Source organism: Asparagus officinalis, chromosome 3 (assembly GCF_001876935.1).
Source record: "Asparagus officinalis chromosome 3, Aspof.V1, whole genome shotgun sequence".
Taxonomy (NCBI): Eukaryota; Viridiplantae; Streptophyta; class Magnoliopsida; order Asparagales; family Asparagaceae; genus Asparagus; species Asparagus officinalis.
In genome coordinates, this window is record NC_033796.1 from 4,042,549 (window position 1) to 4,055,807 (window position 13,259).

General features: G+C 37.3%; 2 protein-coding genes across 2 annotated transcripts; both read left to right on the top strand.

Annotated features, from left to right (window-relative positions):
* Nucleotides 7,855–9,599, top strand: LOC109832518. The gene is made up of 5 exons (XM_020399868.1): nucleotides 7,855–8,044; nucleotides 8,141–8,777; nucleotides 8,887–9,233; nucleotides 9,355–9,421; nucleotides 9,494–9,599. The coding sequence occupies exons 1-5, from the start codon at nucleotides 7,855–7,857 to the stop codon at nucleotides 9,597–9,599; spliced, it is 1,347 nt and encodes a 448-aa protein (XP_020255457.1).
* Nucleotides 9,603–10,994, top strand: LOC109832519. Its single transcript, XM_020399869.1, has 3 exons — nucleotides 9,603–10,047; nucleotides 10,216–10,520; nucleotides 10,845–10,994. Exons 1-3 carry the CDS (start codon nucleotides 9,603–9,605, stop codon nucleotides 10,992–10,994), a joined length of 900 nt encoding a protein of 299 aa, XP_020255458.1.

Consider the following 13,259-nt stretch of genomic DNA (forward strand, 5'->3'; position numbering starts at 1 on the left):
TAAACAAAATAGAGATCAAGCTCAAATACTCATCTCACCAAGGCCAATTACTAATAAACCAAGGCAACAAGATCAAGGTAGTATAACTCACCAATTAATTAATGAAGTACGTACAAAATCAAATGCCAACCCTCCATAAAGTTTGTCTTTGTTCCAGATCGACCTGATCACCACCTTCTCTCTCTTGGCTTGTAATGTGATCCACAGGTTTAGCCTTCAATTTGGGCGACAAGTCCTGTGTAAGGACTTAGTCAAATAGTTTGGTGCATTTAAAAGGAAAGATGGACTAGAGCTTGGACGCACTTGCAAGAGCACTCCTCAAAGGACAGGTGTAGCCTGTTGGTCATTGGTGATTAGGGTAATTGGTGTTAGCGGCCAAGTTCCTGAATCCTCTTTGCTGCCACGTAAGTTTGGTGTGGGCCCAGAGTTGGTCGGTCAATGGGTTGACCGGTCAAGGATAAGCCAATGGATAGGGAGATAACCCAGGTTCTGAGGGCCTTGGTCCACTTATAGAGACATTATTAACATACGTATACATGACCACCGGTAGTAATAGGAAAATGATTTAAGGACCCAAAATATGAGACCAATGGAGGGGACAAGTGATGTGTCCCCTCCTTATTGTATAATAAGTTGGCATGACCAACTCATTATGCAATAGGGAGGGGACACCTCACTTGTCCCCTCCCTTGGTCCCATATATATTTTGGGTCCCCGTAGCAGCACTCGTAGTAATAATAATAATAATAATAATCACAGTAAAAGTTTGATCCAATTAGCAAGAATTTCAGGAGAGATTCCTGAATTTCACTTCTTCAAGTGGTAAAGTACAGATATACGTGACGTAAAATAAAGAAATACACTTATATGTTATTTTTTTATTTGTAATAGCATAAATTATAGAAAGGATGATAAGAATTCTCGTAAATTTATTTATGAAATATCCTATTTATCTTATTCTTACTAATTTCTATTATAAACATGAGCACTTATTTTTCGAACCGAAATTCATAAGATTAACAATGGGATAAGATGACATGTGTAATTTTCTAAAGTTTATGATCAAGATCAACGGTTACAATGGAGACACATCATGACTTGTTTCGTAATTGATCTCGTGATTTTGGGTCCAAAATTAATTTCTTTATAAAGGATTATAGACGCTTAATGAAGAACATGGGTAAGAAGTAGAAAGTTTAAGGTTTGGTTTATCAAGAAACAAGAATGACCCAGAGGAAATTTGTCATTGTGCATAAGCAAATTGAGAATATAGTAATGGGAAAATTTAGTTGCTTACAGTTGTAAAAGGTTGCAAATGAAGGTGTTTGTTGCTCAACCAAACCTAGCTACCATCCAAAGCTCATAAGAAGTTGAGAAAAAAGAGGTATCGATCAAACGCAAGAAAGAAGCTAACTTTGTAAAGGAACAACAATAAAGGTAAAGGGAATAATTAAAGACCAATAAAGAGGGGATAAAGAGAAGATTATAATCCTAAGCACGCAATAACAACTTTCGAGAGGATATATAGGTTATGAGACTGAGTCAAAAAGGAGTAGAAGTTGGAGCAGGATGCTGTAATAAGTTCCACCAACAAATCCACCACCAAAAATGAAGAAGAAAGTCTGCATATGCTCTTAACCATCAAATTAAAGTTGAACTTGTATTTTTTTTATCTATATTTGGATCTTTTTGGTGATAGTAATGGCGCAACTTGGTCTTTACGAAGTGGAAAATGCTATTCAGATCATTCGTTGAACATTTTCTTCAATTGATCAATGAATAGTATAAAGATATGAACAGTAACACAATGATATCTCGATAGCGTGTGTGTGTACATATATAATTCATTATTATTATTATTGATAAGGGAGTCTTGGCTAGCTAGAGCTACAACTGAGGAGATAAACCGAGTTTAAATCTACATGAAATCCCTCTTAATTAGACCTCTCTATTTATTATTATTATTATTATTATTATTGATGATAAGGGAGTTTTGGCTAGTTAGAGCTGTTAGATCTAATATTTGAGATCTAAATCTTAAAGCCATTATTAATTCAAAGAGATTAACAAGAATCAAAAGGTGCAGAAGCATATACCTGAATCCATTGAGGAAAACCTGATTAGGGTTTTTTATGATCTTCTAACCTTAGGGTTTCTCCCTTATGGATCTCTTTAGATGGGGATAAGAGAATGAGAGTGGCTAACCCTAGATTAGGGACCATAACCCCATATATATAGGTGTTGTACATTTGTAATTTGGCCCCTCATCAAATTACAATTACAACCTGGTATCTACACATATAACCCCATGATTTATTTAAATACCCATTAACCCAAATTGATTGATCACTTTAGTGGGTTATCCTGAATGATAGCAATATACACAAATTAATCATATGTGCCCACAAATAGATTTAATTAGATTTAAATCCAACAAGAGCTACAACTTGGGTGATGAACTGAGTTTGAATCTACAGGGATTCCCTCTTAGACAATGCACTAGCTCCCACATGACCTCAAGATAGCCAAGTAAATTTTGAGTATTGATAACCACCATTAACTCCAAGAGTATCATGTGAATTCGAGAAGGGGTATGACCGTATGAGCCCAGACACTCAGTGGACTTACATCCTGAAGGGGGATCGATCCCACCTGACTAAAGACAATGAAGAGTAAACACCATACCACAACCAACGTTAAGGCGGATATACGTCCTATTTTGTGTCTAATTAATGAACAAAATTTTACCAAATTCAATTATGATTAAGACCTTATTTGCAGTTTGGTCCAGATCTGCATTTGATTTGAACCATAGATTAGGCTAAGGACCACCACGATCGGATCCTAGCGTATAGATTCAATTCAAGCTAGTCGCGATAGACCTCAATTAACTTGTATTGTCAGGCTAAAAATAATAAATCAAAGCTAAAAACTAGGTTTGGCTCATCTACATGTCAACCCTGAAATAAACCGAGTAATCAACGTCAGCATTTATCAAGCTAGGTACCTAAGCTAGATTCCATGCACCCACAGGAAGCCCGGACAGGATCCGGGTTAGGAACTACTTACTCTTTTATTGAGAGATCATGGTTTCGTGAAATCAAATTTCCGTGTAGCTATAATTGATTCCTATTGACATGTTCTAGATTTTACCACAGCAACAATTATACACATGGATTCGAATGCACTTCAATTAATTGATAATTGGAGGGTGTCTAATTATCCCAAACCTTATCATTGGTTCTAGCAAAACTAGAATTGGGATAATGGTACAAAATTATGTCACTTTTTTTAATATTTCTATACAAAAATGAGAGTAGACATGTAGATGAGCAATTATCAATATCTTATAGTCTAACTAAAATCTACTTCTTATTAACTAAAAGAGAACACTCAAAAAGCTCCTATGAACAGTAAATCTGATGTGGACCAATCAGACAGAGGCACATCATCACCTCAAAAAAATTATGTCCTCACGTCCTTGATAATAAGTCCTTCCAACACGCATGTCTAACTAACCACGCCTCCTCACGTCCTCCACGTTCATTCGCAGGTGTCATATAACTCCTGCAAACCTCCACTCTATCCCTTCCCTTATGTATCTCTCTCATCACCAATAACCTCTGCCATCACCACTAACCTCTGCAAAAAAGGGGAAAAAAAGAAAGCAATGCAGGCTTATCACCAACAACACCCACGCGGTAAGCAGATCAAAAGTTGAAATAATGGGAGGAGCAGAGAAGCGAGCAACTAAAATCAATGGCGAGCTCTGAATCCTTAATATCCAAGGTCTCTTCATCGTCATCGGCGTCTTCTCCATCTTCTTCCTCCAATTTCTCCCCAACCGCTTCATCTCCCTATACCGCCGCCACCGCCAGCAAAACTCAACCACCATCCAAGGCCGCCGCCACTTCCTCTCCGGAGCCTAAACCCTAGCCCGAGCCTGGTCCCAATCCCCTCCCTCCCAAACCCTAATCAAATCCTCCATCTCCTCCGCCGACCTCGCTATTGCCCTCGAACCCCGCGATGTCGCTCCCCACATCTTCAAAGCCCTAGCTCTAAATCTTGAGGGTCACAGGATTCCTGCTCTCAAATCCCTTGATGTTGCCCTTTCTTCTACTCAATTGAAAACCCTAGGGCCTAAGGAGAAGGCTGATGCTTTGATTAAGAGAGCGGAGTTGAGTTTGGGGGTAGGGAAGAGGAGGAGGAGAGTTGATCAGGCGATTGAGGATTTGACGGAGGCGATGAATATTGGGGAGAGGAGTGGGAAGGGATTGTGATTGCTTGGAGAGTGTTATGAGTGGAAGGGGATGATATAGGAGGCCAGAAGAGCATATGAGGAGGCGATCATGGTTGATGGGTTGATGGGTCGATGGATTTGGTGAGAGAGAGGTTGAAGGGGTTGAGGGAAGCAGCAAAGGTGGGATATTGATGGAGGTATTTGATGATTTTATGATGTATTATTCTTATTATTATCAGTAGTTTCTATTGTAATGTGCGTTTTAGTTTAGTATGAGGTATGAAATGAATTTTCCATTGACATTGCCATTGCACACTTGGAATTCTTTCATATGCAGGGTACGCTTTAATAGCTAGAATATGTGGAACCAAAATTTTGTTTGGGGAAATATTCAATGTCCATTTTCTTGAAGGCAATAGATCATGAACATTTTAACTGGGGGATAGTACTCAAGTCCATGCTAAATTCCTAGCTAGCAAAAAAAGTTTGAGCAATAGAGAGAATAGTAAGGACTTCAATGTAGGTGGTGATAGTTAAATTATGTTTAGGTTCATCCAGTTTAAGCTCTTGCGACCACTAACCAAGCTTCCACATTTTTGTAGACCCTGAAAGAGTCTAAAGAAAAAGAGGTAGATAGAATTATTTTTTCTGTAGGATTTACATTCGTCTCTAGGTTAGAAAATAAGCTTCCAACTAAAATCACATTTTCAGATCTTCTTTGAGTATAAGAAAAAGATCTTCTTTGAGTATAAGAAAAAAATCATCATTATTTATATTACATAACTTTCAAGTTTATGTATCCTCAATATTGTAAATTCGTAATATTTATATTATATAACTTTCAAGTTTATGTAATATTAACATAGATTAATTTTTAATTTTGTTCTTTTTAATTTATTTCAACCGAAAGTTATATAAGTTGTGTTACTCTTATCACGCAAAATTTTAGTGTATACTGAGTTTTATTTGTTATGCTCATTTATTATGTTTTACAATGTTCAGATATATCATTTATTTTGTTTAACATGTTACCAAGATCATTTATTATGTTTAACAATGTTAGTGTATACCGAATCAAACATGCATTTGGTTAAATTCTATTCATTTATAAGCCAAACACTTCAAATTATTTGTTTAGTGTTGTATGAACTATTGAATCAAACTTGATCGAATATTTGAACAAATAATAAAAAAAGCAAATAGCACCCCAATATTTCATATCTAAAGCAGAATACTTTATTTTGGTAACATGTCCAATATTTGTAGATAATCTTTTAGAAACCGTGCTTTGCACGGGTCTAAATACTAGTTTACTTAATAGTAAAGAACATTCTTGTAAGTAATTATCAATCAATAATAGTAAGTTTAAAATACATTGACAACATTGCATTGTGTGTGTAAGGAGATGGCGGTTCTTCTTGGTGCACATTAGCAGGCGATTTTTCCTTGCTAACTTGTGTCCCCGCCTAGAATAAAAATGGCGAAAAAAGGAGAAACAGTGGGAAAAAATCTTCAAATTAGGATTACGAGATTCAATTTCTGGTTCTCAATCCTTGGAGGATAATTCAGCTTCAAGAATTGATGATGATGATGAAATCTTGAGCTCAGAGATCATGGGGTCAACGGGACCTCGTGGTTAGAAGAAGAAGAAATTGTTGAATGAGATTCTTAGATCTGATAGTTTTCTTGTTGATCCTCATCCTTAGGTAAACCCTCAGATGTTTGGATCTCATGATGTTCGTCAACTTAGAAATCTCTCTTGCAAAGAAGTGATCATTGGAGATCAAAATCGTCAGCTCAATGATTCTCCGATCTTGAATTCTAGTGTAAGTGGATCTGGTAAGGTTTCTTAGACTGATAAGATTGAATTTGAATCTTCTTTTCAGCAACCAGTTTTGATTTCGACTAGATCTTTTGATCCAAATTCACAAAATAGTTTACAAAAAGAGAAATATGTTCTTGATTCTGTTACTGTTTCATTAAATTCAAATGAGATGAATGGTGATAAATCTATGAATTTGAATCCAGTTCTTGAATCTGTTTCTCTGGATTCTCATGATAAGAATAAAATTTATGGCAAGATTGTGTCTCCTCTGGATTCTGAAAATACTGAGCTTGTTCAAAGCAGAACAGTTAAGAAAAGTTGGTCTAGCATTTTTGTGGATAATAGAAAAGCAGGATGTGGTATGACTTTAAATTTTATGACTCCCGAGAATAAAGATTTTGTGACTTTTAATGAGGAGGAATGGAATGAAGGCAATTCAAACTGACAAATTTCTTTAATTGGTTAAGTTTTAGGGTTAAATGTAAAGTTTAAGACCATGGAAACTTATGTTCAAAAAGTCTGGGCTCATTGGTCAGTGCCTGAAGTGTGTCTGCTTAAACCAGGCTTATATTTGTTTAAATGCAAAAGCAAATAGGAAGTAGAGGATATCTTAGTGAATGGCCCTTGGTTATTTGGTTCTAGGCCCCTCCTGTTGAAATTATGGTCAAATGATGAAGACATAGAAAAGATGAATGAAAATGTCTACCCTTTGTGGATTCAGCTGCCTGGCCTGAGATTAAATTTGTGGAGCTCTAATGCTATATAAGTAAAATAGCTAGTCAAGTTGGAAGGCCAATTACTACTGATAAACTAACCGCTAGCGAGCAAAGATTGGCATATGCTAGGGTTTTAGTTGAAGTTCATATGCATTCTCCTCTCCCTGATATATTTCCTATTCATGGTCCAAATAGTAAGATTTTTAATCAAAAGGTAATTTATGAGCTTAAGCCTAAATGGTGTGATAGTTGCAAGCTTGTGGGGCATGACACAGCTTTCTGTAAGAGATACCCCATGACTAAAAGATGGGTGCAAAAACTAAAACCTGTGAATCAAGCAAATTCTGATTATGCTAAAAATCTGCAAGGGGATATCCTCATGATGAAGGGTCTACAACCTTCAGGTGGAGATAGTATGGGTCCCCATTGTATTGATTCTGTGCACGTTGTGCATGTGCAGGATCATATTTCTGGGGTTTCAAATGGAGGGATAAATTCACAGGCTAAGAGAAATATGTGCTCTTCAGTAAATAATCATGTACATGTTGTGCATGCTCAAGATCATGCTAAAAATCTTCAAGGGGATGTCCTCAGGCTGAAGGGTCTACAATCTGGCTTGTCTGGTGATAGAGTGAAAATATACAATCAGTCAGGAGGAAAAAGTTTGAGTCCCAATAATTTTGATTCTGTGCACGTTGTGCATATGCAGGATCATATTTCTAGGGTTTCACCTAGAGGGATAAATCCACAGGCTGACGAAAATCTGTGCACTTCAGTAAATAATCTTGTACATGTTGTGCAAGTTCAAGATCATGGAATTTGGTATTCTACAGTAAACAAAAGCTCACAAGCTAACAGAACTTGCTCTGATATGCAAAAATCTGGTTTAAAGGGCTTTCCAGCACTTGTAAACTCTTTTGATCACCTCAACAATCTGGAAGATGACCCCTCATATGTGAATAAGGGGGTGATTTAAAAATATGAATTTCTCTTTTTAGAATATTAGAGGACTAAACAAGCCCTCTAAGCAACATTTGGTTAAGATCCACATTCAACAACATCATATCTCATTCATGGCTCTCATTGAAACAAAAATTAAGGTCAGCAAGCTACCGGCTATAGCAAGAAAGATTCATGGTAATTGGAAGTGGATTTCAAATGCAAATAATTCTAGCAAAGCTAGATTATTGATTCTAATTCTGGATGTTCATGTTGACAAGCTTTCTGCCCAGCATGTTACATGTTTGGTTAAATCCTTAGATGGTAGAATTGATTGTTTAGTTTCTTCTATATATGGTCATAACCATTTGGAAAATAGGAAAACTCTTTGGCATGAACTTTTCTAAATTCATCAAACAGTTGGGAATAAGGCATGGATTCTATGTGGTGACTTCAATACTATAACTGGTAATGAGGATAAATTAGGAGGTGCTATGGCTATTGAGGCTGAAACCATTGATTTCAGGGAATTTATTGACATGTGTTACCTATCACATTTGAAAACTGAAGGCTGCTATTTCACATGGAATAATAAACAAGATTCTAATTCCAGGGTTTGGAGTAGATTGGATAGAGCTTTAACTAATGACTCTTGGATAAACTTGCACAACTCTAGTCATGTTGAGTATATGCTTCCCAGTTGCTCTGATCACTCCCCTGCTTTGGTATCAATTTATGATGATTGTTTGCATGGAAAGAAGCCATTTAAACTTTTCAAGATGTGGATTAAGCATGATAACTACTTGCCTATAACTTCAACGGTTTGGCAAAACTCAATTGCAGGTTGTGCTATGTTTTCTGTTGCAAGCAAATTGAAGCTACTGAAGAATGCACTGAAGGATCTAAACAAAAGAAATTTTCACAATATCAGTGAGCAAGTGGTCAGGGCAAGGATTAATCTGGAAAATGTTCAAAATAACCCGCAGGAGGATCCTCTCAACACTGATTTGATTAATCAGGAAATTTTACTTTGCTTCTTACAACAAACTTTTGGAGTGTGAGTTGTCATTCTATCACCAGAAATCTAGGATTCAATAGAGTGTGCAAGGGGACAGATGTTCAAGCTTCTTTCACTCTGCAATCAAAGCTAAAAGACATCTTAATAGAGTAACGGTGCTCTACAACAGTGCGGGGTGCAGAATAATTGATGGTGAAGGGATCATTCAAGAACTTATTTCCTTCTATAAGAATCTCATGGGCTCAGCTACAAAAACATCTAAGCCTGATGGTAATATTATTTCCAATGGTCCATGTTTGAATGAAGCTCATGCTAGAACCCTGTTCTCTCCAGTATCCAAAGAGGAAATTAAAAATGCAGTCTTCTCCATGGGTGACAACAAAGCTCCTGGGCCTGATGGGTTTAGCATGACCTTTTACAAATCAGCTTGGAATATCATTGGAGATGAGGTAACAATGGCCATTGAAGCTTTTTTCAAAATTGGTAAGCTTCTAGGTATGATCAATGCTACGTCAATCACTTTGATTCCAAAAATAAAATGCCCCAAGACCCCCATCTAATTTTAGACCCATAGTCTGTTGTAATTGCCTCTATATGATAATTTCAAAAAATCTAGCTAACAGGATTAAGTCTGTTATGAGGTTTTTGATTAATGAGATGCAGAGTGCTTTTGTGAAAGGAAGGTAAATTTCAAGTAATATCTTACTAGCTCATGAGATAGATAAGAACTATAGCATAAAACACATTTCTCCCAGGATTATGCTGAGCATTGATATCAAAAAAGCTTTTGATAATATTATCTGGGATTTCCTAAATGATATGCTAAAAGGTCTTGGGTTTCCTATCAAGATGGTTAATTAGATTATGGCTTGTATTACTTTCCCCAAGTATTCTATTTCTTTAAATGGCTCCCTCCATGGCTATTTCAAAGGAGAAAGAGGCTTAAGACAAGGTGACCCCCTCTCACCTTACTTGTTCAATCTGGGTATGGAATATCTCTCAAGGCAGTTGGATATGCTTAAGGATGACAGGTCTTTCAAATTCCATCCTAGATGTGGTAATCTTAAAATCACTCATCTAATTTTTGCAGATGATCTTCTCCTCTTCTCCAAATGTGACCTTCATTTAGTTAGGTTGCTCTACAATTGCTTCAAGGACTTCAATGTAGTTTTAGGACTAGAAGCTAATCCTGGGAAATGCAAAAAAATTTATGGAGGCATTGATGAAAATCTAAAAGGCCTTGTTTCTAACCTTCTGAATTTCTCTGAGGGTGTCTTGCCCATCACATATCTGGGAGTTCCTCTGATATGTAAACGATTATCCTACATGGATTGTTCCACTCTCTTCAGCAAGATATCATGACAATTTTAGGCTTGCTTGAAAAACAGATTTTTGTCTTATGCCGGCAGATTACAAATAATCAAAAGTGTTGTCCTTGGTGTACAAAACTACTGGACATCAAATTATGTTTTCCCAGTGAGAGTGCTCCAGAAAATAGATGAATTGTGCGGGAATTTTATGTGGGGAAAATCTGAGCAGGTTCATAAAATTCCTCTTATTTCATGGGATAAAACCTGCTTGAATAAGAAGTTTGATGGTCTAGACATCTATTCTGCTTCTACATGGAGTATGGCTACAACACTGAGGTTACTCTGGAATATCCATGTCAATAAAGAAAATCTATGGATCAAGTGGATACACGACACATATTTAAAAAACAATGATGTTCGGCATGTTCAGGCAAATAATAGTGATTCATGGATGTGGAAGCAGATTTTGAAGGTCAGAGACAAGGCTCGTGGATTATTTTAGGGTGTTGACAATCTGAAGCAGATCATTCATTCTTATTACAAGAATTCAAAAATTCAGTTATCAACTCTATATGTTGCTCTCTCCCATGCATCTACTTTAGTGCCTTGGTATAGCACAGTTTGGGAGACTACAAACTACCCCCAAACACTCATTTGTTAGTTGGTTAGCAGTTCAGGATCATTTGCTCACCCAAGACAGACTGATAAGGAGAGGTATAGTTAATATTAACAACTGTAGTTTTTGCTCTGGTTCTGAGAGCAGAAATCATCTCTTTTTTGAATGTTGCTCTTCTAGGGAAGTTTGGGTCATGGTTATGGATTGGTTACAGTTCAGGTGGAGATCGTGCAATTGGAATCAAATTTTAAACTGGTTTTGTACCAGGCTGAGGGGGAGAGGATTCAAGAAAAAGCTAAAGAAAATGGCTCTTGCCTCAACAATTTATAGCATTTGGAATGAGAGGGATGCCAGAATTTTTAAACAGGAACTGAAAACAGCTGATCAACTGTTTAAGGAGATTAAATTTAACATTTTAGCTGTTATTCTCAAGGGTTCATTTACTGCTAAAAAAGAGAATAGATATGTTCTCTGTAATTCTTGAGGCTGAGAGATGTATTAGTTGTTTAGGAGTATCTTGTAATTCTCAGTTCTACTGAGAAACTTGATGTGCTAATTTTCACATTTGGGAGATGAATAAAGTTTCTTTTCATTGACCAAAAACTAAAAAAAATTAAAATATATAAATAGTATTTATATATTCAAAATGCATAAATATATATTTCATGAGGCTAAAATACCAAATTGGTATATTTATACGAACGCTTTTGCTAGTTTGGTATTTTTAAAAACTCCGGTGACGACAAGACATTAATTCTCGTCCTTTTTCTCAATAAGATCCTTTTTTCAAAACTCCGACGAGAAATTTTGTTTTAAACCCCTTGCCTCACAAAATTATTAAATTTGTGCCCACAACTATCAAAACAAATTCATCTCCTCCCTCTCCCCGAAATTCATTCCCTCCCTCTCCCCCTCCTCTTACTCATCATCGTCATCAACGTCCTCCTCCTCTCCTATTCCCTCTCCTCCCCTCACATCCACAAGCAACCTTCAAGAACTCTACAATTTTATCATCATGCCCATTCCCTCTCAACTGTTTATGAATAACTTCACGAATTTTACCAGCAACAACGAGTTGATACGCCGACCCATCACGACTCACCTCAGTAGCCTTTTGTTCAGTTGCAAGCTCAAGTAAAACAACCCCAAATCCATAAACATCCCCTTTTGTGCTTGGCACCGGATTGGTTGCATACTTTGGTGCAATATACCCAAACTCCCCAAAATTCCCATTCAAGAATGGAGTCGTGTTCAAACCCTCGTCGGAGGTCCAAGGCCTCATTAGCCTGGCCAGACCAAAATCACTGACTTTGTGCTCATACTCTTCATCAATAAGCACACCTCGAGCTAACATTTTGATGCAAGAAAGGAATTTGAAACCCATGGAGAAGCCAAGCCAGCCCTCACGAACCCCCAACCCCAATCCTCAACATCGTCGGCTAGTCCAAACCATGACCCCCATCCCTATTCATCAACGAAAGTGCTCCATTCGCCATATTCTTGTAAATCAAAAGCTTCTCTTCTTCAACAACACAATAGCCAAGCAAGGAACCAAATTCAGATGACTAATCTGCCCATCCTCCCCATCTCAGCCCTAAACTGCTTCTACGATAACAGACAATCATAAAGCCTCTTCACCGTCAACACTGACCCATCACGAAGAACAGCATGATACGCCGTCCCAATCCTCGAACTCCGTGCAACCACAATATAATCCGAGTGAAAATCTTGCGAAGATCTCATCCAATCCGACCATCGGCAAGAACCGGCAGGAGGACGTTGACGACGACAATGAGGAAGAGGAGGGGGAGAGGGAGGGGATGAATTTTTTTTTTGATAATTGTGGGTTTAACTTGTAATAATTTTGGGAGGTAATGTGTTTAAAACAAAATTTCTCGTCGGAGTTTTGAGAAAAGGGTCTTATTGACAAAAAGGACGAGAATTAATGTCTTGTCATCGCCGGAGTTTTTAAAAATAACAAACCGACAAAAGCGTTCGTATAAATATACCAATTTGGTATTTTAGCCTATTTCATGATTATAAAAATTTATCCCACGTTATTTTATCAAAATATCCCACTTCACAAAATTATTCCTATTTATCCCACTAAAATATTCCTTTAGCGAAAAATTATTCTACTTCAATAATTATCCCGTTTTGCATGAAAATGTCACAATTAAACTAACACCCCTCTGAGTGTAAATTAGGAATGAGCGCAACATATGAGGGTATGATGAGAAGTAAAATTAGATCGTATCATAACTGCCTACGAAATAATCAACGGATAAGATTAAGAATAGTGGTCTCTCCACTATTTTCTTTTTTTGTTCGGCTGAGATGATCCAAATTCCCAGCAATCACCTTAACTCTAGTTAGGTAACTTTAACCATCTCCTGATTAGCCGATTTAATCCGACTAGTTTGACCGCTTACCGGTTACCACCCATCTCCCCAACCCGTGGGGGCCCCATCTATCAATCCTATCGACCCCCGAGCCTTTTTAAGCCAAACTTGACTAGCCGAGGCCGCCCTTCTCGCTCTCCCTCCTCTTTTTATCCCACAACCCCTCAACACGCAATTCTCTTTCTCCTCTCTC

Excerpts from the sequence above, each read along its gene's own strand:
- LOC109832519 (XM_020399869.1), top strand. The coding sequence starts at position 9,603 with ATGGCTTGTATTACTTTCCCCAAGTATTCTATTTCTTTAAATGGCTCC. Across the intron at positions 10,048-10,215 it reads TCTGGGAGTTCCTCTGATAT|TGAGAGTGCTCCAGAAAATA; the intron begins GTAAACGATTAT and ends ATGTTTTCCCAG. Across the intron at positions 10,521-10,844 it reads TGTGGAAGCAGATTTTGAAG|GGAAGTTTGGGTCATGGTTA; the intron begins GTCAGAGACAAG and ends TTGCTCTTCTAG.
- LOC109832518 (XM_020399868.1), top strand. The coding sequence starts at position 7,855 with ATGGCTCTCATTGAAACAAAAATTAAGGTCAGCAAGCTACCGGCTATA. Across the intron at positions 8,778-8,886 it reads TTACAACAAACTTTTGGAGT|AGTAACGGTGCTCTACAACA; the intron begins GTGAGTTGTCAT and ends ACATCTTAATAG. Across the intron at positions 9,234-9,354 it reads CAAAATTGGTAAGCTTCTAG|CTAACAGGATTAAGTCTGTT; the intron begins GTATGATCAATG and ends CAAAAAATCTAG.